Raw genomic sequence first — 24,062 nt, 5'->3', positions numbered from 1 at the left:
CACATCACCCACCCATAAAATTGATCTTCAGATACAAGTTTTGATAAAGGGATACTTTAAATACGGTCTTTAGTCTCTAATATTTTTTTTTTTATTAAAACCTTAATGGTATTCGAAGTTTGATCAAAGTTTCTTGACTTTGTACACCTCATTATATTACTATTAATGTTTATATTTCTATAGTCTTGACATTAATTGTTTAATATCTTATGAGATTTATAATCTTACAAATTTAAAATCCCTCAAATAATACTACTAGAAACGGCTACAATAAAAAAAAATCAAACATTTTGATTGATTAAATGGATTAAAGCTATGTAACAATATGAAATAATAAATGGCAAAAGAATGTATCCATAGTGTTAAAAAATTAGTACATTTTACACATAACAAAGTGGTACATTAATAAAGAAGAATGAGTACATTATAAATAAATTAGGGTATAAATAAAAGATTAAAAAGTTATGAGTACAAATGAAATTTTAAAAAATATGGGCACAAAAATAAATTAATACATGGGTGCAAATTAAAACTAGAAAGAAAATAGTACAAATTTGAAAAAAAAGGGTTGCAAATTAATGTAATTATGTAATTATGTTGCAAATTAATACATTATAAATAATTTTTCTCACACTAAATGAATATTTTACAAATGTAATGTAATTATGTTGTATATTGAAATAATGACATTCATTAAAACCTAAAGACCTTGATAAAAAAGGCATAATTGGATAAATGGTCCTCATGGTGATAGGGTATTCGGAAAATAGCCCTTGTGGTAAAAAAATTCGGATTTAAACCTTTGTGATGAAGTCCATTAGGATTTAAACCCACAATCGAAATTTTGGTTAGTTTCTCCGGTAAGCTTCTCTTTTGCTGCTTCTTTTCTTTTTTTTTTTCTTTGTTTTTTTTTTTTTAAATAGTTGGGTTAGATAATGCAACCTCTTCGACAAATTTTTCATCAATGTTGTTCCAAAAACTTACTAGCTCAATCTAACTAAGAACAAGCTCGAATCCAACAATCCTATATGAGAGTATGAAACCCAGACATCTTTCCGATGAATTCTTTTCATCATGTGTTTCCCTCCAGCCGTTAGCATCCCAAGTGCAAGACATGGAGGCAACCCAGATAGCTTGGTTGTTACTTCTTTTGTGAAGCAATCGGCCACGCTTAATCGTGAAGGGGCTGAGAATATGAAACCCAGACATCTTTCCGATGACATTTATCAGGAGGTTGGGGACCAAGTAATGAGCCCCATATCTGATGGGTTAAGTGATGGCATGAAAAGTGAAATAGCAGAAACTGTTCAATCAGTCTACAATAAATTGACTACCTCTACCTCATGTAAAAGAAGGCATGGAAGAACGGAAGGAAAGTTATACCAGTTGCAGGATGGGCTGGTTCTTACAATAACAGAGAATTAACGGAAATATTGTTTTTGGGTTTAATTTCTAACAGACTTCAACACGAGGGCTTAAATCCGAATTTTTTTATCACGAGGGCTACCTTCTAACTATCGTATTACCACATGGACCATTTATCAAATTAGGCCTAATAAATTACAAAGAAATAAGGTTTTGATCAATAGAAAAGAAAAAAGAATGATGAGAACCTAATTTCTCCTTTGATTAAATTTCTTATGGTATTCCTTGAGTGAAAGTTTTAGTTTTAAAATGTGGACATGTAGGGCTGGTTTGGTATTACTGTGCTTTGAAAAAGAAAAGAAAAACTGCTTCTGTTGTGTTGTGAGAATAAGCTCATTTTTGCTACTTCGCGTTTTCAGCTTTTTAACCCAAAACTGTGAAAATAAGCTGTTTTTAAGTGTTTACCAATCACCTTTTTGAGCTTAGCTTTTTTTTATACCCACTTTTCTATAAAAAAACACCTCAATACCAAACCAGTACATAAAATCAGCAATATGCTTAATTTATATATATTTTTCTTAAAGGATGATAATGCCACTACTACAAATTTTGACTTTACCTACAAAACTACTTTGTCGGCAAAGGCCAAAATTTGTCGGCAAAGAGTCTTTTCCAACGAAAAAATTTGTCGGCCATTTTGTCTCGCAAAGCATGTCGCCTAAGAGTTTTCCCTACAAATTTTGGTATTTTGTCGGCTAAGGTTCAAATTTTACCGACAAACAGTTTTTTGTCGGCATTTCCATATGTCCCGACAAATATTTTCGTCGGTAAAAGGCATTTTAGCCGACCAATAGTACTTTTAAGCCAACAAAATATGTTTGTCACCATGGATATTTCGTCGGCATAGTCTTCTCTGTCTTGACAAAACTGGTTTCGTCGGGAAGGACATTTAATTTATAAAAAAAAATTAATAATTACTTTAATGCTCAACAACTACATAAACATATCAAAATACAATACACAGTTGTTAAGAAATAATACTTTATTGATTGATAAATTTTTAATGTACATCTAGAGTGCTTATACGAAAGCATATGTTACACAATAATATTATCCTACTGTCATTCCTCAAAATTGGCTGCCATGTAGCATCACAAAACATCCTGCACCTGCAAAATAAACGTTACAAAACACAAACATAACCAAATAGGTGCAAAATAAATGTTACAAAACACAAACAATAACCAAATAGTTAGAAGGCTCATTGAAAATGTGCACCAACCTGGCCACCACGATTCATTTGTAGCGCAATGGGAAAAAAGAGTTTCAGTTCTTGTGCCAGTGTGATTCAACGACAATCAATAATCAACACCCGCCTTGTATAATATCACCAAAATGGACACGCGTGCAACAAAAACGACAATCAATAACCAACACAGCATGATACCACCAAAATGAACACAAGAGTGCAGCAAAACTGATTTGAATAATGTGATAAGTAAGGAAAAAGGCTAGGCCAACCTTTGCAAATTGTATTAGTGGAGCACTCGGGTCCCAGGTTGTAGTCATCAAAATTTTCGGGTCTCTTTGAGATGCGTTTGTATACGTATTGTTAATGTGACCTTGGGACTGAGATTCAGAAATGAAAGCCATGAAGAATCAACAGCATAACTTAATGAAAAACTAAACAATTACATGTTCAAATTATCACCAGATTACACAAGACTTTACGACAGTGATACATTATAAACAAAAGAAAAAAAGTAACTTTCATATATAACTGATCATATATACGTTATAGACTAGAGAGATAACGAACCTTCTAGAGCTTCTTTGATCTTGTGCTTCTTCGCATAGAGCAGGCATTGTTTGCCTCCCAAGCTCTTTCTGTACAAGTACTATTTTTATGGAAGATTAAATAATGCCAAAGAAACACCAGTGAAAAATGAATCCAAATCACCAAACTGAATGTGTGCCGTTACTAAACATTTCTACACAGGCTGGGATTAAAATCTAACCAGTTAATGATGAAAGAAAGTTAAATAGTTACTAAACATTATTGACTTGAAAATGAATCATGTACCAAATGACTGGTGGTTGTCAAAACAACGAGAAAAATATACCCCGAGAACAATAAAGGATTGCAACAGAAGAATTGGACCACATATCAAATTTTTCATGAAATATACAGCCTAGTTGTAGAGATATCTACTACTAGAATATTAATTTGATTAAATATTGGAACTTTAAAAGCAATAAAAACCAGGGAGAGTAATGGGAAAATGACCGATTTCTCATAGCGGTCACCCTCAGAGGCGGTGCAGATCTCAGAGGTATAGGCCAATCTGTGCTCATTGTTCCAGTATGCTTCTTGCTCATGTCTAGCATTAGACATAATCAAACTACTCCGACATGCAAGAAAATGCAAGGGATGTCATCAATGTATTTAGGAAAAACATAAGGCAGAGGAAAACAAAATATAAAAATATATTCTCATCACAATCAAACTTACCTGCAGAAAGCTCATTGCTCATAGTGTTCTGCACAATAGAGGGACAATTCAGATTTTTTTTACTCACTTATTTGAGATCCTAGCCTCCAACACAGTTGATTTGATCAATAATCTAAATAACACGCATAAATCAGAAGCAAATTATATAAAATGAAGATAGAAGATAAATTAATACCACAGAAGCATTCCCAAATTGATGTTCTCGTTTAGGAATTAATAATAGACAGAAAATGAAAAAGATTAAAAAACAAAAACACAAATCCTAGAAGCAAAATATCATATAACCTTAACCCGACAACTTCATTAGTAACATGACCCTAATTTCAATTGATTAAACATAGGAATTGATTGATGTGGTGCAAAGACTCACAATTGATTATGACTATAAAACCATAACTGCATTTTGATTGCAGTTTCTCAGAAATAAAAGTTAAAAGTAATTAAAATTCAAAAAGTAGACTAATCATCCTCAAACCCAGGCAGCCCAGAAAGAAATTACAAACCTAACTTAGATTCTCAACCAAATTCATTACCTAAAATCCCTCAAAATTACAGTGGTAGAACAAATCTAAGAAAAGCACCATAAAATTGAAACTAACCAAAAAGCTACGGAGAAAGAATAGGGTAGATAGAGATTGAGAACTTACCCAAAGTTTTAGAGAACGAAATGCAGAGAAGCACCCGGCATTAGAAATTTCAAAGCTAGAATGGTCGGGCACTTCGACGGTGACGCGAGCAGACGAATCGACAGCGATGTCGAGCACACGAAGCGACGGCGATGTCGGGCATACGGAGCGACGGCGATGTCGATGGAGCTCGATTGGAAGACAGAAAGTTACGATTTCAAATAGAAGGGGAGGGGTGGGCTATCGACAATTAAGATTAGGGTTCAATGAAAATACAATGATTTTTATAGGGGGAATTTTTCGATAAAAAGAAGAAGCGGGTGAATCAAAAAGACCAAAAAACAAAAGGCGCGAGAATAAATTAGTCCGTTCCCATCTTCTGATTGTCGACAAACCTGCATGCTTTCCCGAGTGTTATTTTATTTGTCGGCATAAATATTTTTCGCCGACAAAAATATTGTCGGCACAAGTTCAACAATTATGAGCCTACAAATTAAAATTTTCGTCGGCGAATGAGTCTTGTGGAGGCAAAATTTTACTTTGTCGGCTTAGAATTTGTCGGCAAAATAATATTTTCTAGTAGTGTGCTACACAGAAGGCTTGGTCGTCGGATTAGGTGAGCTACACAGAAGGCTTGGTCGTCGGATTATAATAATAGAAATCTTACTCTCTAAACCCGCACAAGGCAGAAAGAAAGAACCAAGACCCTAGGATTAGCCATCAACTACAAGTAGGCAAATTTCTTCCCTCTCAGAGCGATTAGAAAGGGATCTCCCTGATAGAATGGCCCATCCGCCCCCTATCTTCGAAATTTATTAAATAAAGAAAAGTGAAAATAAAAGAACAGAAGCGGGGGATGGAACCAAAACTTGAGAAGAGAAAAACAAAGAAAACACCAACAAAAACGAAAAACATGACAAAACTCAAGGTTACGAGCATGGGAGGCAACGGCAGAATTTGGAACAGTGGACCACCAATAATAAGCACTACCAACCATGCTAATTAAGAGAAGCCAGTGCATCAGCAACTTGATTACCCTCCCGATAAATGTTGGTACAAAAAATACTCACCATAAACAATTGTTCTAATCAACCAAGAGAAACCAAGGAACTGATTTAGGAGAACTATAAAGATAATGAATAACCAATGTAGAATCAGTTTCAATCCAAATAAGCTTTCAATCTCGAATCCAAGCAATACGAACCGCCTCAATGAAAACTAATATTTCTGCAACCACTAAACTAACAAACTCTATATTTGAAGAAAAAGAACCAAGTACATGCCCGCTCGTGTTATCTTTCTTTGCTTATCCGGCTCGACTCAAACTTTAAATATAGCCCAATCACCAGTGGAGTGGCCTTGACTTTAGCTTTGGCTATGAGTTTGCATAGCATGGGTGGCTTTCGCTAGCTGCTCAGTTTGACACTATTCTTCTCGTTCCTTTTGTCTCAATTTTTTGGGACAATATTTTTTTCGAAGCAGTTTTTACCACAACTTTATAAAATTTGGTTGGTTGCTGGGTTTTTTTTTGTTTATGCGTATCTTGAAAGATGCATATAAAAGTGAAGTTTGATAATGAGAAATGATATACATACACTTTTTTAGCATCTCACACACTCTGCTGATGTACGAAATTTAGTGGACCTTGAGTCAACGTAAAGTGTGTGGAGACCTTCGCGAGTGCGCTCCGATCAAGGGTGGGCAGACGAAGCAACATGCAAGGAAGATAGAATAAGCATCAAAAGAAAACGGTGTGGTAGCAGCCTAAGAGCCTCCGATGCTTAAGTTAACAAAGTATGTTGAAGGCGCCACGAGGACGAATTTAGCGTTAATATAGTATTTAAGTAGTAATGATAGTTAACCTTTTAAACGGAATAGAAGTTGCCATTTTATAGAGGCAAAGTTGGAGAATATTTCTTGACTTTGACCAATATGCGATTGAATGCACTTAATTTGATTTTCATTACCTTGGAGCTTAGATCATGTATTATGGCAGATTAGTATTGATTTTCAGGTTGAACTGGGGACCGAAATTCGTGCAATCCTGATATCCAATGCTGGAGGCCGTTTTACCCATCACACAAATCTAATGAAGAGATTTTGTTCCCAGTCTTTGAAATTGTTTGTACCATACTTGACCAATCCCGAAACTACCGAGCACCGGCCAACGCTATACTGTCAAGGACCCAGAAGAGTTCCCCTCCGACCAGGAGGCCAATCACTACTCGACACGTGTCAAGATTAGAAGCCAATCAGAGCGCAGCACGTGTCAACATCAAGAACCAATCATAACATGACACATGTCAATGTGACAAAGCTACAAGTTTTTCTATAAATAGGGGTCATTCCCCCACAATATTGCCTAATGCCATTTTGTGTTAAATCATTCACAAGAACTCACTAAATTGAGAGTTTGATCCTTTGTACTTGTGTAAGCCCTTCACTACTAATAAGAACTCCTCTACTCCGTGGACGTAGCCAATCTGGGTGAACCACGTACATCCTGTGTTTGCTTCTCTGTCTCTATTCATTTACGTACTTATCCTCACTAGTGACGGAAGCAACCAAGCGAAGGTCACAAAACCTGACACTTTCTGTTGTACCAAAGTCTTCGCTGATTTTGTGCATCAACATTTGGCGCCGTCTGTGGGAAACGACACTTATTCCTACTCTCTTCAGCTGTGTCAAGCTGGTTTCTATCATTCGTACACTTTCTTTTGACCAGGCATCCCTCTCCAACATGGGAAGCGAAGGAAGCCACAGCACACAGAATGACACCCCCCTTGCACATAGTGCGAAACAACGAAAGAAGGAAGGAAAACGAGTTCTTCTTCAAGCTAAAGTCGATGAGTTGGAAGCTCAGAACAACAAGATAGCAATGAGGAATGAGGTCCTCCAGGAGCAATATGAGAAGCTCTTCGAGACACTCCACGAAGCTAGGCAAGCTCAGACACGCGAGCTTGTTGCCCCCGTGGAAGTCAACCATCAACTGGGTGCCCTCCAACATGGAGGGTCACATGCATTCGACATAGATATCCCTGATAGGGAACAGATTACCCCTCGACTTGATAATCAACATGAGGCTTCTCTTAACCCAGTTGCTTCGACCCGAACCATGAGAAGCGGAGGGAGACACCTCTTTGCTGAAGGGGCAGAAGGATCGAAAGCCGTCTTTCGCGATTGTCGGGATTTCCTGAAGCAACGTCGAGAGAATTCCATCCATATAAGCTCAAAGATCAATGACCCAAGGATTTCTGAGAGACTCGGTCCCCTGCCACGGCCCGAGCCGGCCACCAACTTGGGGAAGGGGCAACAAGTCCTAGAGAGACATGAGGGTACATGGGACTCAGAGGTGTTCCGACAGACATACCCTGGAAGCCAGTACAGCGAGTCCAGGGAAAAATCACATGCCCTTGATCAAACCTTCCTAATTCCAAGAGGAGATGGAGATTTACGAAAGAAAGCTCCAGTGGCACATAACTCCGCTCAGGACCCCCTTGTCCTACAACTTCTTGAGGAAGTAAACAAGTTGAAGGCTGAACGTCAGGCTGAAATACCTGACTGGAACCAACCCAGGCCTGGCCCTCTTACAAGGAGGATCCTCAACACCCCCCTTCAAGCAAAGACAAAGCAGAAGCTTGGCTTGCAACTTTATACTGGGAAAGAGGACTCGATTGAGCACCTTAACCTCTTTGAGTCCACCATGGCATACCGGATGCACACCGACGAAGAGCGATGTCTTCTCTTCCCCTCCACCCTCTCTGGTGGAGCTCTAAATTGATGACCTGTACACTATCCGCCAGAAGCCAGACGAGTCATTACGTATGTATGCTGGCCGCTTCAGCCATGAATACTCCCGGTGTGCCGAGGCAGACGACAAGACTGCCCTCAAAGCCTTCACGGCAGGCCTACGTGATTGTTTCTTTAAATACATGATCAATGCCAATACTTGGAAGACTTACTCTGAGGTGATGGCGCAGGCTTATAACCATGCCTCCGCCGAAGCAAAGACATATCAGGAGAAACCCCCTACAACCATCCTTTATCAACAAGTGGGAGGTGGAAGCCAGACTCACCTAAATGAGAAGACCTCGACTTTCCAAACAGCTTCATCCAAAAAGCTTCACCCGAAAAGCTTCACCTCCAAAACTTCACCCAAAAAGCTTCATCCAAAAAGTTTCACCCAAAAAGCTTCACCTAAAAAAGCTTCACCCAAAAAAAAAAAAAAACTTCACCTCCAAAAAGCTTCACCCAAACAGCTTCACCTAAAAAAGCTTCACCCACAAAGCTTCACCTAAAAAGCTTCACCCACAAAGCTTCACCCAAAAAACTTCACCCGAAAAGCTTCACTTAAAAAAGCTTCACCTACACAGCTTCACCTAAAAAAGCTTCACCTAGAAAGCTCCCTCTACATACTTTCACCATCAAAGCTTCACCATCAAAGCTTCACCTAGAAAGCTTCATCTACAAAGCTTCATCTACAAAGCTTCACCATCAAAGCTTCATCCAAAAAGTTTCACCCAAAAAGCTTCACCTAAAAAAGCTTCACCCAAAAAAAAAAAAACTTCACCTCCAAAAAGCTTCACCCAAACAGCTTCACCTAAAAAAGCTTCACCCACAAAGCTTCACCTAAAAAGCTTCACCCACAAAGCTTCACCCAAAAAGCTTCACTTAAAAAAGCTTCACCTACACAGCTTCACCTAAAAAAGCTTCACCTAGAAAGCTCCCTCTACATACTTTCACCATCAAAGCTTCACCATCAAAGCTTCACCTAGAAAGCTTCATCTACAAAGCTTCATCTACAAAGCTTCACCATCAAAGCTTCACCTAGAAAGCTTCAACACCAAAGCTTCACCTACAAAGCTTCAACACAAAACCTTGCTCCAAATAAACAAATTTTGTTCACAAAACCCAAGATGCCCTTGAACTTGTACAAAAACACTTGGGTAAACATAAACATTTTTTGTTTTACACCCATAAGGGCCCAAAATTTTCCTTCTTATTTATTCACTTATATATGTTCCCAAACATATTATAATAGATCCAACAACAAGCCAAAGTCCCAAGTTTCATAATGGACAAAAGTACAAGCAATTCATCAATAATGAAGGTGCTACAAAAATTGGAATCTGCCCCAAAATAGAAATCCAACCCAAGAGACTTTTTCTCTCTCTCCCTCTTCCGCCTCCTTTCATCTATCAAATTTCTGCAACCTCTGCTCTTCTCCAATGGAGCTGAATTTTGGACGCCCTATAGTTCTTGAGCATATGAACAACTTTCAAGAAGGAACCATTTCTGTTTGAGCGACGGAAATTAAAGTGTTGAAGCTCCAAACATGACAGTCGGATTCTTGCAGATTTCGAAGCTGCTGTGATGTTTCGAAGATCTGGAAATATTTAACCATTAGTTCATTCTGAATTTTTGATATGTTATGAAAGAGACGATGAGGAACAACTTCAATGAAGAAAGCATACCGATCTGAACAAGAGAAAATAGAGTTTCAAAGCTCACAACAAATCTGACGGGTTGACAGAAAAATAATAACCAGTCATTCATCATACCTGGATTTCTGGAGTTATACTGCTCCGAGGGATCTCAAATTTGGATATGTTGTAGTTCACAAGCTGAGGAACAACTTCAATGAAGAAAGCATGCTGATCTGAGCAAGAGAAAATAGAGTTTCAAAGCTCACAACAAATCTGACGGGTTGACAGAAAAATAATAACCAGTCATTCATCATACCTGGATTTCTGGAGTTATACTGCTCCGAGGGATCTCAAATTTGGATATGTTGTAGTTCACAAGCTGAGGAACAACTTCAATGAAGAAAGTATGTTGATCTGAGCAAGAGAAAATGGAGTTTTTGAAGCTCACAACAAGTCTGACGCGTTGATATACAAATGACGAACAATCACTCATCATACCTGAATTTCTGGAGTTGTACTGCTCCGATGGATCTCCAATTCGGATATGTTGTAGTTCACGAGCTAAGGAACAACTTTCATGAAGATGGTTTTGCGATCTGAGCCACAGAAAATGGTGTTATATTGAAGAAAAGCTAAAGGAAGACTAAAGGAAAGCAAAAATGGTAAAGCAAAGTAAAAAAAAAAGCTAAAGGAAGACAAAATCATGGCACATGATAATGAGTCATACCCTACCCCTCATTGGATTCGAATACACCCATCCTCCAAAATCATGACAAAGGCCACATTATAGATATCTGTATAAACATTCCAAAGAAAAAGGGAGGGAGTAAAAAAAAAAAAAAAAGGGCCTAGGCCTCCACTTCTTTGGGCCTAACACATCTTCATAACAAAAAACAATATATGAAGAAAGAGCCCTGGGTTACCACTTCGAAAAGAAACAAGTGAAGTTTTCCTACTCATGACATTGACTACTAGCTAGACACCTCATTCGGCAACTCTCTTCGCCTGAAGACTTGGGGGACTCCCACCATATGCTACTGCACCTTGATACTCGGCAGTCTCACAACCACTCAGTGACTTGGATTTTTTAAGTCTCCAACCGAGAAGTTTTCCTCACTCGGGAAATTAAGGGAACACTACCTCAAACTACATGCTTCACTCACAAAGCTTCAACAATACAGGTTTCAACAAAAGCAAAAATTCAAAGAACTTTATGAAGAAGGCTTTGGTGTATTTAACACAATATGTTGAAATGAAGCAAAGCTTATTTATTAATATTTTCGATAAGCCACAAATATGTACATATACATGAGTCAAAATAAACAAACAAAAGGGAGCCTTCACAAAGGTTGCTTAGGGGAAGTCTCAGCAGTCGGTAGAGCCCCAGAAAGAGAAAGCACTGGAGGGTGGTTATCCGGAGCCTCAGTACTTGACAAAACCCCAGAAGGAGGAGGCATTGGAGGTTCATCATTTGAAGCTTCATTACCAGGTACAGCCCCAGAGGACGAAGGCAATAAATGCCTTTGGAACAAACCCACAAACCGCTGATGATCAAGTAAAACCTTACCATCAGATTCCTTCATCTGGTCAAGCTTCCTCTTCATGTTTGTAGCATAGTCATGGGCGAGCCGGTGCAACTGCTTATTCTCATGCTTGAGCCCTCTAATCTCCTGTTTGAGACTCATCACTTCAGCAGCCAATGATTCAACTTGGCGGGTTCTAGCAAATAGGCGTTGGGCCATATTAGACACAGAACCTGCACACTGAACACTAAGAGCCAGAGAGTCCTTAACAGCCAACTCATCAGACCGTTTGGAAAGTAGTCTGTTATCTTTGGGAGTGAGAAGGTTCCTGGCCACCACTGCAGCGGTCATATCATTCTTCATCACAGAATCCCCAACGGTAAGAGGACCAGTAGGGGATATGAAGGATGGGCGCCATATGTTGTCTGGAGAAGGCGTGGCTGTCTCTTCTCCAAGGTTCAAGTCAAAACGACGGTCGGAGGGTCCAGACATTTTCAAATGTGTTGAAGAGGGAAGAGGTCAGACAAATCAAGATCTTAGAAGTGCAAGAAATGAGCTTCTACTGGTAGAGATTCAAGTGTGCTGTGGAACTTAATGCCAGCCTCTATAAAAATCTGCACTCGACGGAGCTTCAGAAATCGAAGAGGCGTTTGTTTTCTCAAAAGCTGGGCTGCTCAGAGACCACGAGGGCCGATCTCAGAAATCGAAGAAGCACCTGCTTTTTCAGCCTCTTCAGCACCTGTCACATGCACACTCAGCTTTGCGGAAATTACGGGCAATCTGTCGAAGATTTCTGGTGAAGTAGAAAGCACGTGAATCTTACTGTTCAATCACCGCTCTCCATATGCACCATCAACTCCTCGGGTACCACATATAACTTTATCAAAGATCTCTGACAAAGTTTAGGCACGAGAATTTCGAAGTTCCAGCTACCCTACTATTACCCATAAGGGTAAAGGAACAGCACCACTGCTTGACAACTGGAAAGTCCCTATGTGTGTCGACCTCCGTGTTTTGCGGCAAGACAGGTTGGCAAGAACGTCCAACCTTTACTCACATTCGAGAAAAGACTCCCAACATAATTACTTTCTCAAAAACCGGAGTAGCACCGCTTTCCGAATCTCGAGAGTCAGATCCTCGACGGGATTGCTTGTTCGAAAACCGAAGAGGCACAACTCTCAGAACTTCGAGAGCCAGATTTCCTTAGATAAAGCTTGTCTGTAATCTTCACACGTAACATCAGCTTTCCAGATACCACATACCACTTTTTCAAAGTGCTCTGACAAAATTAAAACACGTGAAGCTGGCAGCTCCCACTACATTGCTGTGACCAAGAAGGGTAAAGGAATAGCATTACTACTTGTTATTGGGAAATCCCTATATACATTGACCTCCCTCCTCAACGGACAGGCAAACCTGCAAAAATGCTCAACCTTTTCTCGCATTCGAAAAGGCACCCTCAACATAACCTCTCGAAATACTCAGCTTTATTTCCCCCCGATAATACCTCAGCAAATAAGCCACACCAAGAACAAGAGTATCTCATATCATCAGGGTCGAAAGCAAGAGTATCCCATATCATGCTTTCTCCCTATCTTTGTCTTTGTCCTTGTCCACACCTGCAGGACAAGGAGAAAGAGAGCAGTCAGTCGGAACCTGAAATCAAACCTCCAATTTGGAACTGACTGCCTGGAGCCTTTGCCTGGTTGCTTACTTAGCATTGCTCTCGAGTACTCATCCTCAACTGCTGTCAAGGTCACGAATTCCACCGGCAAATACCTCATGACAGTTGATCAGATATTGGCTCTTTACACTGAAGCTGCCAAGCGTGGATGAGTCACTATGAAGGAATGTTCTGAAGGACCATTAAAATGCAAAGGTTGCACACCACTTCTGCCATGCAAAAGATTGAAGCAGAAGGTTCAACGGTGAGCTGAAACAGATCACTACAGCACGACACCTTTCCATACCACATTCATTATTCCGTCAACAGCAAAAGTATCCCATATCATCAAGGTTGAACGTACTCTAGATTTGATGGACTTGTTTTGACCCTCAAATTTTTGAGTCGGCCTTATACTCTGAAGGGCACCAGAAAACCCTCCAGCACAGTTCAAGAATAAGCCTGTGGAAAGTTACTTCTTCAAAAGCAAAAGTATCTCATATCATCTCTTATCCATTTGCTTCTCCTTATCCTGGCAGTTGAATGAGAGACAAGGAGAAGGAGAACAATCAACCGGAAGCCGAAGTCAAACCTCTGATCCTGGGTTGCTTACTTGGAAGTTTGACTGCTTACCTTGTCTGTCACCTCTTTCGGCAGATCTCCTAGCTCGGCGACTTGGGGGACTCCTACTATAGGGTTTGTATCACACTTGACTAAGCCCGAAACTACAACTAAGCTTTAAGTGAAATTGATACATTACCTTGTGCGTCAACATCAGCTAAGTACACCATTCCCGGATGGAGGAAAGGTACTTCCAGAGAAGGGCAGATGAAGATCAGACCACACTTCGGTACTTAGAAGTTTTGTGATTACTCAAGGGATTGGATCTTGCAAGTCCCCAACCGAGGAGTTTCCCTCACTCGGGAACTTAGGGGAGCACTGTTTGTACCATACTTGACCAATCCCGAAACTACCGAGCACCGGCCAACGCTATACTGTCAAGGACCCAGAAGAGTTCCCCTCCGACCAGGAGGCCAATCACTACTCGACACGTGTCAAGATTAGAAGCCAATCAGAGCGCAGCACGTGTCAACATCAAGAACCAATCATAACATGACACATGTCAATGTGACAAAGCTACAAGTTTTTCTATAAATAGGGGTCATTCCCCCACAATATTGCCTAATGCCATTTTGTGTTAAATCATTCACAAGAACTCACTAAATTGAGAGCTTGATCCTTTGTACTTGTGTAAGCCCTTCACTACTAATAAGAACTCCTCTACTCCGTGGACGTAGCCAATCTGGGTGAACCACGTACATCCTGTGTTTGCTTCTCTGTCTCTATTCATTTACGTACTTATCCTCACTAGTGACGGAAGCAACCAAGCGAAGGTCACAAAACCTGACACTTTCTGTTGTACCAAAGTCTTCGCTGATTTTGTGCATCAACAGAAATAAAACTCTTTGATGGGGCTCATTTGTGTCATCTTACAAAGATGTCGTCCTTTTTTTTCTTTTAATCAACAAACATATGTAGCGTCAATTTAAAGTTGAGTACAACAAAGTATATAATGATCTGTATCCACGTCTACGACTAAACGTTATAGTAATATAATTTCTTGTTAAATTTTGTTCTTAAGTGCAACCTCAACACATTTGGATCAGTAACATACATTTTCATACAGAATACCCTTCTTGCAGAGAAATTCTATTTTAATATGCCTTCAGAAACTTAAGTGAGAGTCTGAGATACCCTTTTTTATAAGGAGAGTATGAGATTATCCCTAGGTCATTACAACTTTAGATTACCCCCCAAAACGATGCATCCTATCTCTTCGGCAAAATACAAATTAATTTGGAGATGCGAATTGTTAAATGGCAGTCTGGTAGAAGGATATCCCCGGTAGAATTAGATAAAAAATTTGGGGTTATGTTATTAATAATTAAAAATAGTGGAATGATAGGGAGATGAAATATTTTAAACTAAATTTGCAAAGATCAAATGATGTGGTTGTAGATAATTAATTATTAATTAAATGTCGATTAACGTGCTTGTTTTTTATCGGTAACACATCGTTCGGTTTACAATTTGGTTTAAAAAAAGATTGTCATCGTACACTCTTTTTAGCTATACAAACTTTTATTTGTGAGTTATATATTTAGAGTGTATATAACATTTTTAGAGAGCGAATAACAACTATCATAATTTATTAGACAATTAAACTTTGATTATTTAAAATGATAATGTAGCATATAATGAGGTTCTTCATCCATCGTCAATTGAATTTGATTCTAATTCACTTTATAGGATTTTTATTTAGCTATTCGAAATGATAAATGAGTAGTTGTGTTTTTTTCCGAGTAATGTTAGGGAGACCAAATTTTTAAACCAAATGATGTTTCACCAATAAGAAATAAACACATTAATCAATACTTAAGTAATAGTTCAATAATCAACGTCCACATCATTTGGTTTACAAAATTTAGTTTATAAATTTTGACTCCCTAGCATTACTCTTCGTTTTCTGTTGCGTTGTTTAAGGTTAATGCCCAACCACTACCATTGCTTGATAAACGAGTAGTTGTCTTTCCTTTTCTCCTGTATCGCTTTTATTTAAGGGATTTCCAAAAATGTTTACTTAAGCAAAAAATTATAGTTGAGAAGTTTATAATTAAAGTTGGTCAAGCATAGCTTTTGATATTTACGTTAACATTTTAAACACATCTAGTTCGACGGATTAACATGCTAACCACATCTACTTAATTGCCACCCAACTTATTGATCTCCTTTATTACTTCAACTCCTTCCCACTTTATTCTCTCGCTAATTTGATTCTCTTTCCTCGGAGAACATGCTTTATTCAAAACGAAATAAGCACAGTAAAGTATGAGAGATTTTTTCATATACGCAAAACACAAGCCAATACATCACCTGTCATAATGTATGTGGAGAGAGTTAAAGAAAATTGGGGATACACTATAGAATTAATTGCCATTATGGAGCCGACCTATAAACCCTTGAGGTGATACGAACGTATTTTAAGTCATTGTTGTTTTGTACAACCATAATGAAAGCGTAATTAAGGACACTCCTCCCATCAAATGAGATCTATTCTCAACAAGAATTACACTGAAAAATCTCTCAATACATAGTATATGCCCGGAGAGATTTTTCCAAGTGCCGAGTATTCAAGCGGTTCTCTACATATATGTCATAATACAAGTGAAAAATGATATATTTTTTCTCATCTCTTCACTTATTTTATGACACGTGGAATACCCGCTTGACTACATGACATTTAGAAAAATTCCTCATGCGGCCAAAGAATCTCTAATTTAATCCCTCCATGTGGAGGGATATTTCACTGTGCCCGAACATAGAGTAGAACATCACGTGTCACTATACAAGTGATGATATTTTTTTGTAAAGCAAGTGATGAGATACTTATGTTAAAAAATTAACAACTTGAAAAATAAAATTTCCCTCCGCTTATTCAATGGCACGTGATGTACCATCCCTATTTTGAGCCCAATGAAAAATTTATCCTCTACTTGGGTCAAAAAAGCAGGCGGCACATTTCATATGAAACTAGCAACCTTAAAAACTTCATTTCTCAAGTACTAAGCTCACAAAAGAATAATTGACAAACATGTTTTTTCTCTCCGAAATTATAAACTTGGTAGGTTTCTGGGATGCAGCTCTTGCCCTGTTTGGTCTTTTCATATTCACTTGCTTGCTAGAAAATTTTACCAACAAGGGTCCAATGCTATGGCCAGTAGTGGGGATCACACCCTCACTTTTTCTCAACATATCCAACATCTACGATTGGGCAACCCCAGCTCTGATCAGGGCCGGAGGAACCTTTCGCTTCAGGGGAATGTGGTTCGGCGGGGCCCACGGGATTGTGACCATCGATCCTTCGAAAATCGAGTACATGCTCAAAACAAGATTTATCAACTTCCCAAAAGGCCAGTACTACAGGGAGAGGTTTCGTGATTTGCTCGGGGATGGGATTTTTAATGCGGACAGCGAAATGTGGAAGGAACAGAGAAGAATTGCAACTTCGGAGATGCATTCGAGCCGGTTTTCGGACCACTCGTTTCTTTCCATGCAAGTTTTGGTGCACGACAAGCTATTGAAGTTGATGGAGAATGTGGTGAGTTCTAAAAATGGTGTTGTTGATCTCCAAGAAGTGCTTCTTCGGTTTACTTTCGACAACATTTGCACCACGGCTCTTGGTATTGATCCAGGTTGCTTGGCTTTTGACTTGCCTGAAATTCCTTTCGCGAAAGCTTTCGAAGAAGCCACTGAACTGACTCTCTTCAGGTTCATGGTTCCACCTTTTGTGTGGAAGGTTATGAAGTTCTTCGAAATGGGGTACGAGAGAAGGCTCAAAGAATCAATTGGAATTGTGCATGACTTTGCCGGGAAGGTAGTGACAGAACGATGGAACGAATTAATTAAGCTCAGCGGGTTAAAAGATCGGTCTGATCTCCTGTCTAGGCTTATGGAGTACACTGATCAAAACCCACAAGGACAAGGAAAACAGAAGCGCTTTTCGGATAAGTTCCTAATAGATTTCTGCATAAGTTTTATTTTAGCTGGGAGGGACACAAGCTCTGTGGCCTTAGCATGGTTCTTTTGGTTGGTGCAAAAAAACCCAAAAGTGGAAAACAAAATCCTCAAAGAAGTCAACGACATTTTAGGCGGACGCGAATACGGTCAGAAAAATCCAATTTTTACAGTGGAAGAACTAAAGAAAATGGTGTATCTACAAGCAGCATTGTCAGAATCACTGAGGCTTTACCCAGCAGTGCCAATTGACATCAAAGAGGTTGTTGAAGACGATGTATTCCCTGACGGCATCATGGTGAAAAAGGGAGGCCGGGTTCTGTACTCGATTTTCTCCATGGCGCGAATCGAGTCCATATGGGGACGAGATTGCTTGGAGTTTAAGCCTGAAAGATGGATTAAAGACGGGGCGTTTGTGAGCGAGAATCAGTTCAAGTATCCGGTGTTTAACGCTGGTCCGAGGTTGTGCTTGGGGAAGAAGTTTGCCTACATGCAGATGAAAATGGTGGCTGCTGCCATTCTGTTGAGGTATGAGGTTAAAGTTGTTGAAGAACATAATGTTGTTCCAAAGTTGACGACCACACTATACATGCAGAATGGGTTGCTTGTGACTCTCAAGCCTAGGTTTCTTACAACTGTGTGAGTGTGAGGAATTGTCGAGCAGTTATTTTTTAACTATTTATGGAAGTCCTAGGCTGCTATTCTATGTTCTTCTTGGGCAACTGGTCCATGGAATAAACTTGATATGGTAAAACCACAGGCAGTACAAGCTTTCTTTGTTATCCTAGCAGCTAGAAATTAGAATAATGTGACATATTGGCAGTTAATGGATCTGGCAGTGGACCACGTCTTTCCAGCCACACTCACAAAGAGTGGGATTCATCTGCATTGGACCCACTCTATTTGAGTGTGGCCAAACAAAAGACGTGGTGATAACGATAACACTATACAATCAGTAGTGCACCAATCGGTCATCTATCGCCTCCAAGCCTAATATTGGAAAGTAAATACTCAAATATGATTTTCTGATTCGTGTGCAAGTCTCTAGTTTATATGAAGTCTTGACCATTAATTATATTGGTTATATGCAATTCTGATTCTACTACTTCTTACATGGTATCAGAGCATGATTATTTGGCAAATGTGAAGACAGAATAAAACATAATAATTAGGATTTCATTCTTGTTTGCTCGTCTTAAGAGACATGAATTACAGTTCGAATTTTTTTCTACTCCTTTAGGCAACCACTTCGGTATATAGGCTTTTAACAAAAAAACAAAAAAAAAAGATCGTTGATATGCAAAGCGAACCTGAATTACTTTCCATCTCAATCTGCCGTGACCACATTTTTATTTTACAAGCACATATTTGCGTCTTTAGACATAAAGTACAAGACCCTCCTTTGGTAGCTTCGGTCATTAGTTGCCTAATTTTTTATTTCTTACGCTCACCAGACCTTCCTTCGATGGCGTCGAATTTATCAAGCTGTCCACGACTTTGAACCACTGGCTTGCGGGGTCGCACGAACTGTCTCCGCTTAAGCATTTGCAGGCATTTGTGACAATGGTTTTGTCTGAGTCTACATCCAGGCAAACTTCAGTACCATCCGTGGTCTTAGATTGAAGGTGCATTTGGGAATCCGAAATGGTCTCCCATCGCGAATTTGGGGTGGTGCACGGTATTCCCAATACTGCCGGCTTATTCAGTTGATCAGCTTGTATGCAGAATTCATTTTTATTCAGCAATAGGACCTTTGTGGATGAATAGGTCCAGCCTTGAGTCTGAGAGCATGGACCTAACTTCAAAGGGCCACGGGTTCCAACCTTTAGGAGGCAGAGGCCTGTGGCTGGATGGAATATGATTTTATGCAACCTGGGTGTATGTAAACCTGCCCCTGCAAACACCACAAGTACATTAATCTTAAGTATGTAAATTTGAGCGGACGTGGGCGTGGCACACATTAGCTAGAGCGGATGTGGTCTCCCCTATCAACCCGAGTTTAAATTTCCATCCCAATAATTTATATTAGTTTAAAATAACATATTGGCTGTATCAGTCTCCCATGAACGTGCAGGAATTTTTGAGTAAAAAATCACTAGCATGCATGTCTGGGAGACTGACCTTAGAAAAATCGAACCAAGAAATCGAACACACTATACCTTTGATAGAAGTTTGGAGGACAGATATTTTTTGAGTTAGGCTTGAATTCCTAATACCACTCCAATCCGAGTTCAAGATTCCATAATACTCTTTCATACCCTTCACCCCTTGCCTGAGATAATAACTCCCAACCAGGCTCCACTGCGCAAAATCCACATCAAGTTCAACAGCAGCAGCCATGAAGCAGTTTAAGTACCTGTTGTCAATTACATTGGTGCCCCTCTGGTCCACACCAAACTCGCTCACAAACAACGGAAATCCTCTGTCAAGCAAAAAACCTGACCTTCCCTTCACGTTATTGTACACATGACCGCACACTTGATTGGAGTTGCCACTCTTCCACTCCTGCCCGTCTGTAAATCCATACCAGTGAACCTCATATACCGTTTTCCCAGAAAATGTGAGCTTCACTGGTCGATTGGCGAGGAAAGACAAGTCTGTGTCAAACTTCAGGCCAGAGAGAATGACAAGCACAACTGGGTTTGCCTTGTGGACTGCCTCAGCTCCTCTTTGCATGTACCTATACCATGCATAGTTCATAATAGTATAGTTAATTACCATTAATTCGTTTTTATCAGTGGTATATGCATATCACAAAGAAATCATTGTGATGTACTTAGATATCGCCACTTGGGATAACCAATTCACTTATGTTATAATACGTGAGTTCACTTGAAATGAAATGACGCACTTACGTGTACCAATCGTTAACATTCTGTTTGGGGCCTCGCAGCTCATTCCTCAAGCTCATGCCCACCACATTGCGCACGCCATGGAACAACGCTGCCATTCGAGTTAGGCCAACGATCCAATTGTCAGGGTTGAAATACTCGTCGCCGAAGAAACCATTGCCGTCAGTGTTGCTGCAACACCACCCAGGCTTGCTTAAGTGATTGTCCAGTACAACCATCACATTGTTTTTCCCAAGGCTAGAAACCACCGCCTACATGTGAACATAATAATCAGTTATTAACCTTGCTTAAACTAATAAACCTGTAAAGTAAAATTGGAACATGTAGACTCTCGATCTTCACCTCTCTAGTCTGTTCTGCAGGTAACCAGCTACCCCTAAATTTAAAACCATGTCATATGAAATTGTCCGTTTAATAACCAATTCGTTTTTACTTTTTACTTTTATTTTTTATTTTTTATTTTTTATTTTTTAAATCTGAAAATTGAAATCTTATTTGATAATTACTTTCAGTTTTCTTTTTTTTTTTTTTTTGCCAAAAAACTGAAAATTACTTTCTTGAGTTTTCAAAAATTGGCCTCGGATGTTCACATTTTAGTTTTTAGTTTTCAAAACTAAAAGAAGTTACCAAAAATAATTTCAGTTTTCAAAAAAATGAAAACTGAAAACGAAATGGTTATCAAACAACTCCGAACTTTTATTTCTTATGATCAAGAAATTTTTTAATTTACACTCAGTGTTAAAACACATGTATAATAGAACCTGCCATTTATCAATGGTACAATAATGGATTAGTAATACCAGGTTGCAGTGTTAATGTCCGATGGTGCACAACAATTTATTCGGTTATTTATTCTGCATGATGCAAGTGCTAACATTGTCAGCTACGGATTTATAGAAAAGAGATTTGTAAATATCATGATAGCATGGACCGACATACATAACGATTATCTTTAGTCATTGGATTCATTCGTTTCATGCTATGAGCCAGTCTATTCTGGATTTTGTAAGACTGTAGCTCTTCATTTGAAGTTGTCCTTGACTTGTTTGGTAATGAAAACTAATCGGAAAGTCACTTTTATGAATTTTCAAACTTTGGCTTTCAATTTTCGAAATTAAAGAACTTTACCAAATAAGTTTTCAGTTAGCATACGGTCTCTTGGAGAAAGACTAATCTTACCGACAGAGATTTTTCAGTGTAGAAATGTGACCTGGAACATTAATATCACAATAGTATTGTAGATGGACATTTGAAAAAAAAAAAAATTACTCCCCACGCATACCATAACACTTAGTGCAACGAGCTGTATTCTTGGTACATTGAAAAATATCTCATACAAATGTTTGTGGGGTTCATATAGAGTCTCATAGTTAAGCAAACGAAAATAAAATCTTATATCACTCAATATTTGACACGTAGAATAACATTTTTGAAGCGATAATATAGCAACCAGTAATGCTAGGAAGATTAAGTTTGTAGACAAAGTTTTGAAAATTAAATGGCATAGAAGTTGATGATTGGTTTATTACTTAAACATTGATAAACGTATTTATTCTTATTGATGACGCATCATTTAGTTTGCAAATTTAGTCTTCAAATTTAATCACCTTAGCAACCCCAAAAAAAGTACCTACATTATTTTTTCTGTGAAAATCAGAGAACTTGTACCTGGAAAGCTTTTATAAGGGAGAGATCGAGGAAGCCGGGATTGTTGGACTGGAGACCAGAAATGGAACCGAGCAGCCCAAGGCTCTGAAACGACTGCCGAACAGTGACTTCTGCCAGCGTCGAATTGGTGGCCAAGAAAAGCGGCCACGTCAGCCTGACGCAGTTGAACCCCAGCGACGTGATGCGCTTGATGATTGCGTTCACCGGCTGCTTGCTGAGGCCTTCGGCGAGGACGGTGTCGAGATGCGACACCCAATTCACGCAGGCCAGCTTCACGCGCCTCCCATTCTCGTCGACGATCCACCGCTTGTGGGTGGAGAGTGGGAGGGCTGAGACTGCGATGAGAGAAAGGATGGAGAGAAAGGAGAAGAGTGAGATGATCGACCTTGACATGGCTAGGAAGTTAGTTGAGGATTTATGGGAGCTCTTAATCTATATACTGCTGATTGATAGGCCCACCACACTCCATGCAGTTCACTCCATGCACTTGAGAAAACAATAAGATAAAATAATTTGCAATTTACAAGGCTTTTTACCCGGTACACATTTATTATGCTTCGGATTGTGTAAATTATTACAAGGTTTTTTACTAAATACACGATGAGGCGACTTTATTTATATATTTTTGATGTTTTATTATGTATTTTTGGTATACTTAATGTAGGACATGCAAACTTATTTATGGTATAAAATGATCAATCAGTGGAATTTTTTAATAATTCCAACTGGATCGGGTTACTTATGATATTATGCATGTATGTTTTGAATTATTAATCTCCGTGTTTGAAACTATCTAATAGTCGTGATGATTGGCCACCATTAGGATGTTTAAAAAAATACTTTGATGCAATTTTGGTCGGAAGGTTCTTTAAAATTGGCTATGGTTTCTTGTGGTTAATAATTGTAAGTTCACTTACACTCTGTTTGGATACAGTAAAATAAAACATAATTTCATTTAAAATACAAAATTTGGGATGGGAAAGCAATTTTCCCTCATTTGGGAACTTGTAGCGCGAGAATAGCCAATTTCTACGGGAAAAAAAAGGGAAATTGGGGATGAAGATTTTCGAGTTTAATTTCCGTCTAAATAGGTGGAATTTCACAATTCCAACAACAACGAGAATCCCAAATTCATCGGCTAGAAATCTTGCACCACCAAATTTGAAATATCATGATTAGGACGCCAAACTGGGATGATTAGCGCCAAAGTTCACAATAAAAGGGTTGCATCTTCACTCTGTTAACTCTCCAATCTTCGAAGGGATTCTCGCTCGTGCTTCATCTTTTTCCTTCGTTCTAGGTCAACCTCTTCTCTTTTCTTTCTTGAATTATTTTAAGCTTTTTGGGTATTCTCTTTATAGCAATTGTAAATTTTGCTGATAGTCATACTCTTGGTGTGCTTATTAGGTTTTTTTCCCCGATTAAATTGTGTATTGGGTATGTAACCTTATCTGGGAAAGGGGGAATGTTTTTGGGTATGTAACGTTGTCGGGGAAAAAGGGAAGGTTTTTGGTGGTGGTGGGTAGGGGGATACACATTATTGGCTCTTCCCTTGAATTGTTTCCTTCACTAGAAGAAAAAAAAAACATAGTCTAGCAGTCCTCCATTTTTAGTTTTTGATGGCCTTTGGTATGTTCAGAAGTTCCTTGTTACAGATGTTCTTTTAAAGGTTAACAATAGCCAAGATTGAATATGATGATTTTGTTAAGCCACCGAAGCAGTAATTGAAAGAATGAATTACTCTCATGATACTAATGCTAGATTGTTCTATCTTTACGAACCAATTGTTGATTTGAATGTAACTTGCATGGCTACTCATTCTTTTTTGTTCACTTTTGCCTCATTTGTTTTT

The 24,062-nt window shown here is 38.9% G+C and overlaps 3 protein-coding genes and 1 long non-coding RNA gene across 13 annotated transcripts; 1 reads left to right on the top strand and 3 right to left on the bottom strand.

Annotated features, from left to right (window-relative positions):
- Positions 1-2,389: 2,389 nt before the first annotated feature.
- Positions 2,390-4,761, bottom strand: LOC114820708 (uncharacterized). 2 transcript variants are annotated; one of them, XR_003768161.2, is made up of 6 exons: positions 4,525-4,761; positions 3,878-3,989; positions 3,185-3,767; positions 2,887-2,994; positions 2,648-2,741; positions 2,390-2,534 (listed from the first exon to the last, which is right to left on the bottom strand). It is a non-coding gene; the product is annotated as an uncharacterized lncRNA (long non-coding RNA). The 2 variants fall into 2 exon arrangements; XR_011574832.1 differs by having other exon boundaries at positions 3,878-3,905.
- Positions 4,762-9,484: 4,723 nt separating this feature from the next.
- Positions 9,485-10,726, bottom strand: LOC139190686 (uncharacterized). 9 transcript variants are annotated; one of them, XR_011575029.1, is made up of 5 exons: positions 10,657-10,711; positions 10,428-10,525; positions 10,246-10,343; positions 10,065-10,162; positions 9,485-9,889 (listed from the first exon to the last, which is right to left on the bottom strand). XR_011575029.1 is itself a non-coding variant. In XM_070811101.1 (5 exons), the coding sequence occupies exons 1-5, from the start codon at positions 10,685-10,687 to the stop codon at positions 9,907-9,909; spliced, it is 390 nt and encodes a 129-aa protein (XP_070667202.1). In that variant the 5' UTR covers positions 10,688-10,726; the 3' UTR covers positions 9,485-9,906. The 9 variants fall into 9 exon arrangements, 4 of the variants coding, with proteins under 4 accessions (XP_070667202.1, XP_070667201.1, XP_070667204.1 ...); XM_070811101.1 differs by having other exon boundaries at positions 9,485-9,981; positions 10,065-10,157; positions 10,662-10,726; XM_070811100.1 differs by having other exon boundaries at positions 10,065-10,157; positions 10,662-10,726.
- Positions 10,727-16,724: 5,998 nt separating this feature from the next.
- LOC103452393 (cytochrome P450 86B1) lies at positions 16,725-18,453 on the top strand. The gene has a single exon (XM_008391884.4). The coding sequence runs from the start codon at positions 16,768-16,770 to the stop codon at positions 18,331-18,333; it is 1,566 nt and encodes a 521-aa protein (XP_008390106.1). The 5' UTR covers positions 16,725-16,767; the 3' UTR covers positions 18,334-18,453.
- A 535-nt stretch (positions 18,454-18,988) lies between these two features.
- On the bottom strand, positions 18,989-22,662 carry LOC114819126 (glycosyl hydrolase 5 family protein-like). Its single transcript, XM_008391525.4, has 4 exons — positions 22,211-22,662; positions 20,546-20,793; positions 19,850-20,370; positions 18,989-19,584 (listed from the first exon to the last, which is right to left on the bottom strand). The coding sequence occupies exons 1-4, from the start codon at positions 22,601-22,603 to the stop codon at positions 19,109-19,111; spliced, it is 1,638 nt and encodes a 545-aa protein (XP_008389747.2). The 5' UTR covers positions 22,604-22,662; the 3' UTR covers positions 18,989-19,108.
- Between the last annotated feature and the right edge of the window lie 1,400 nt (positions 22,663-24,062).

Source organism: Malus domestica, chromosome 13 (assembly GCF_042453785.1).
Source record: "Malus domestica chromosome 13, GDT2T_hap1".
Classification (NCBI taxonomy): domain Eukaryota; kingdom Viridiplantae; phylum Streptophyta; class Magnoliopsida; order Rosales; family Rosaceae; genus Malus; species Malus domestica.
This window is presented reverse-complemented; position numbering and strand designations above follow the sequence as displayed.

Coding starts and splice junctions, on each gene's coding strand:
- LOC139190686 (XM_070811100.1), bottom strand. CDS start 10,687: ATGGGTGTATTCGAATCCAATGAGGG. Junction 10,526..10,661: donor GTATTCGAATCCAATGAGGG/GTAGGGTATGAC, acceptor TCTGTGGCTCAG/ATCGCAAAACCATCTTCATG. Junction 10,158..10,245: donor GTATAACTCCAGAAATCCAG/GTATGATGAATG, acceptor TGCTCAGATCAG/CATGCTTTCTTCATTGAAGT.
- LOC103452393 (XM_008391884.4), top strand. CDS start 16,768: ATGTTTTTTCTCTCCGAAATTATAAACTTGGTAGGTTTCTGGGATGCA.
- LOC114819126 (XM_008391525.4), bottom strand. CDS start 22,603: ATGTCAAGGTCGATCATCTCACTCTTCTCCTTTCTCTCCATCCTTTCT. Junction 20,794..22,210: donor CCCTTATAAAAGCTTTCCAG/GTACAAGTTCTC, acceptor GTTCACATGTAG/GCGGTGGTTTCTAGCCTTGG. Junction 19,585..19,849: donor CCTCCAAACTTCTATCAAAG/GTATAGTGTGTT, acceptor TGGTGTTTGCAG/GGGCAGGTTTACATACACCC.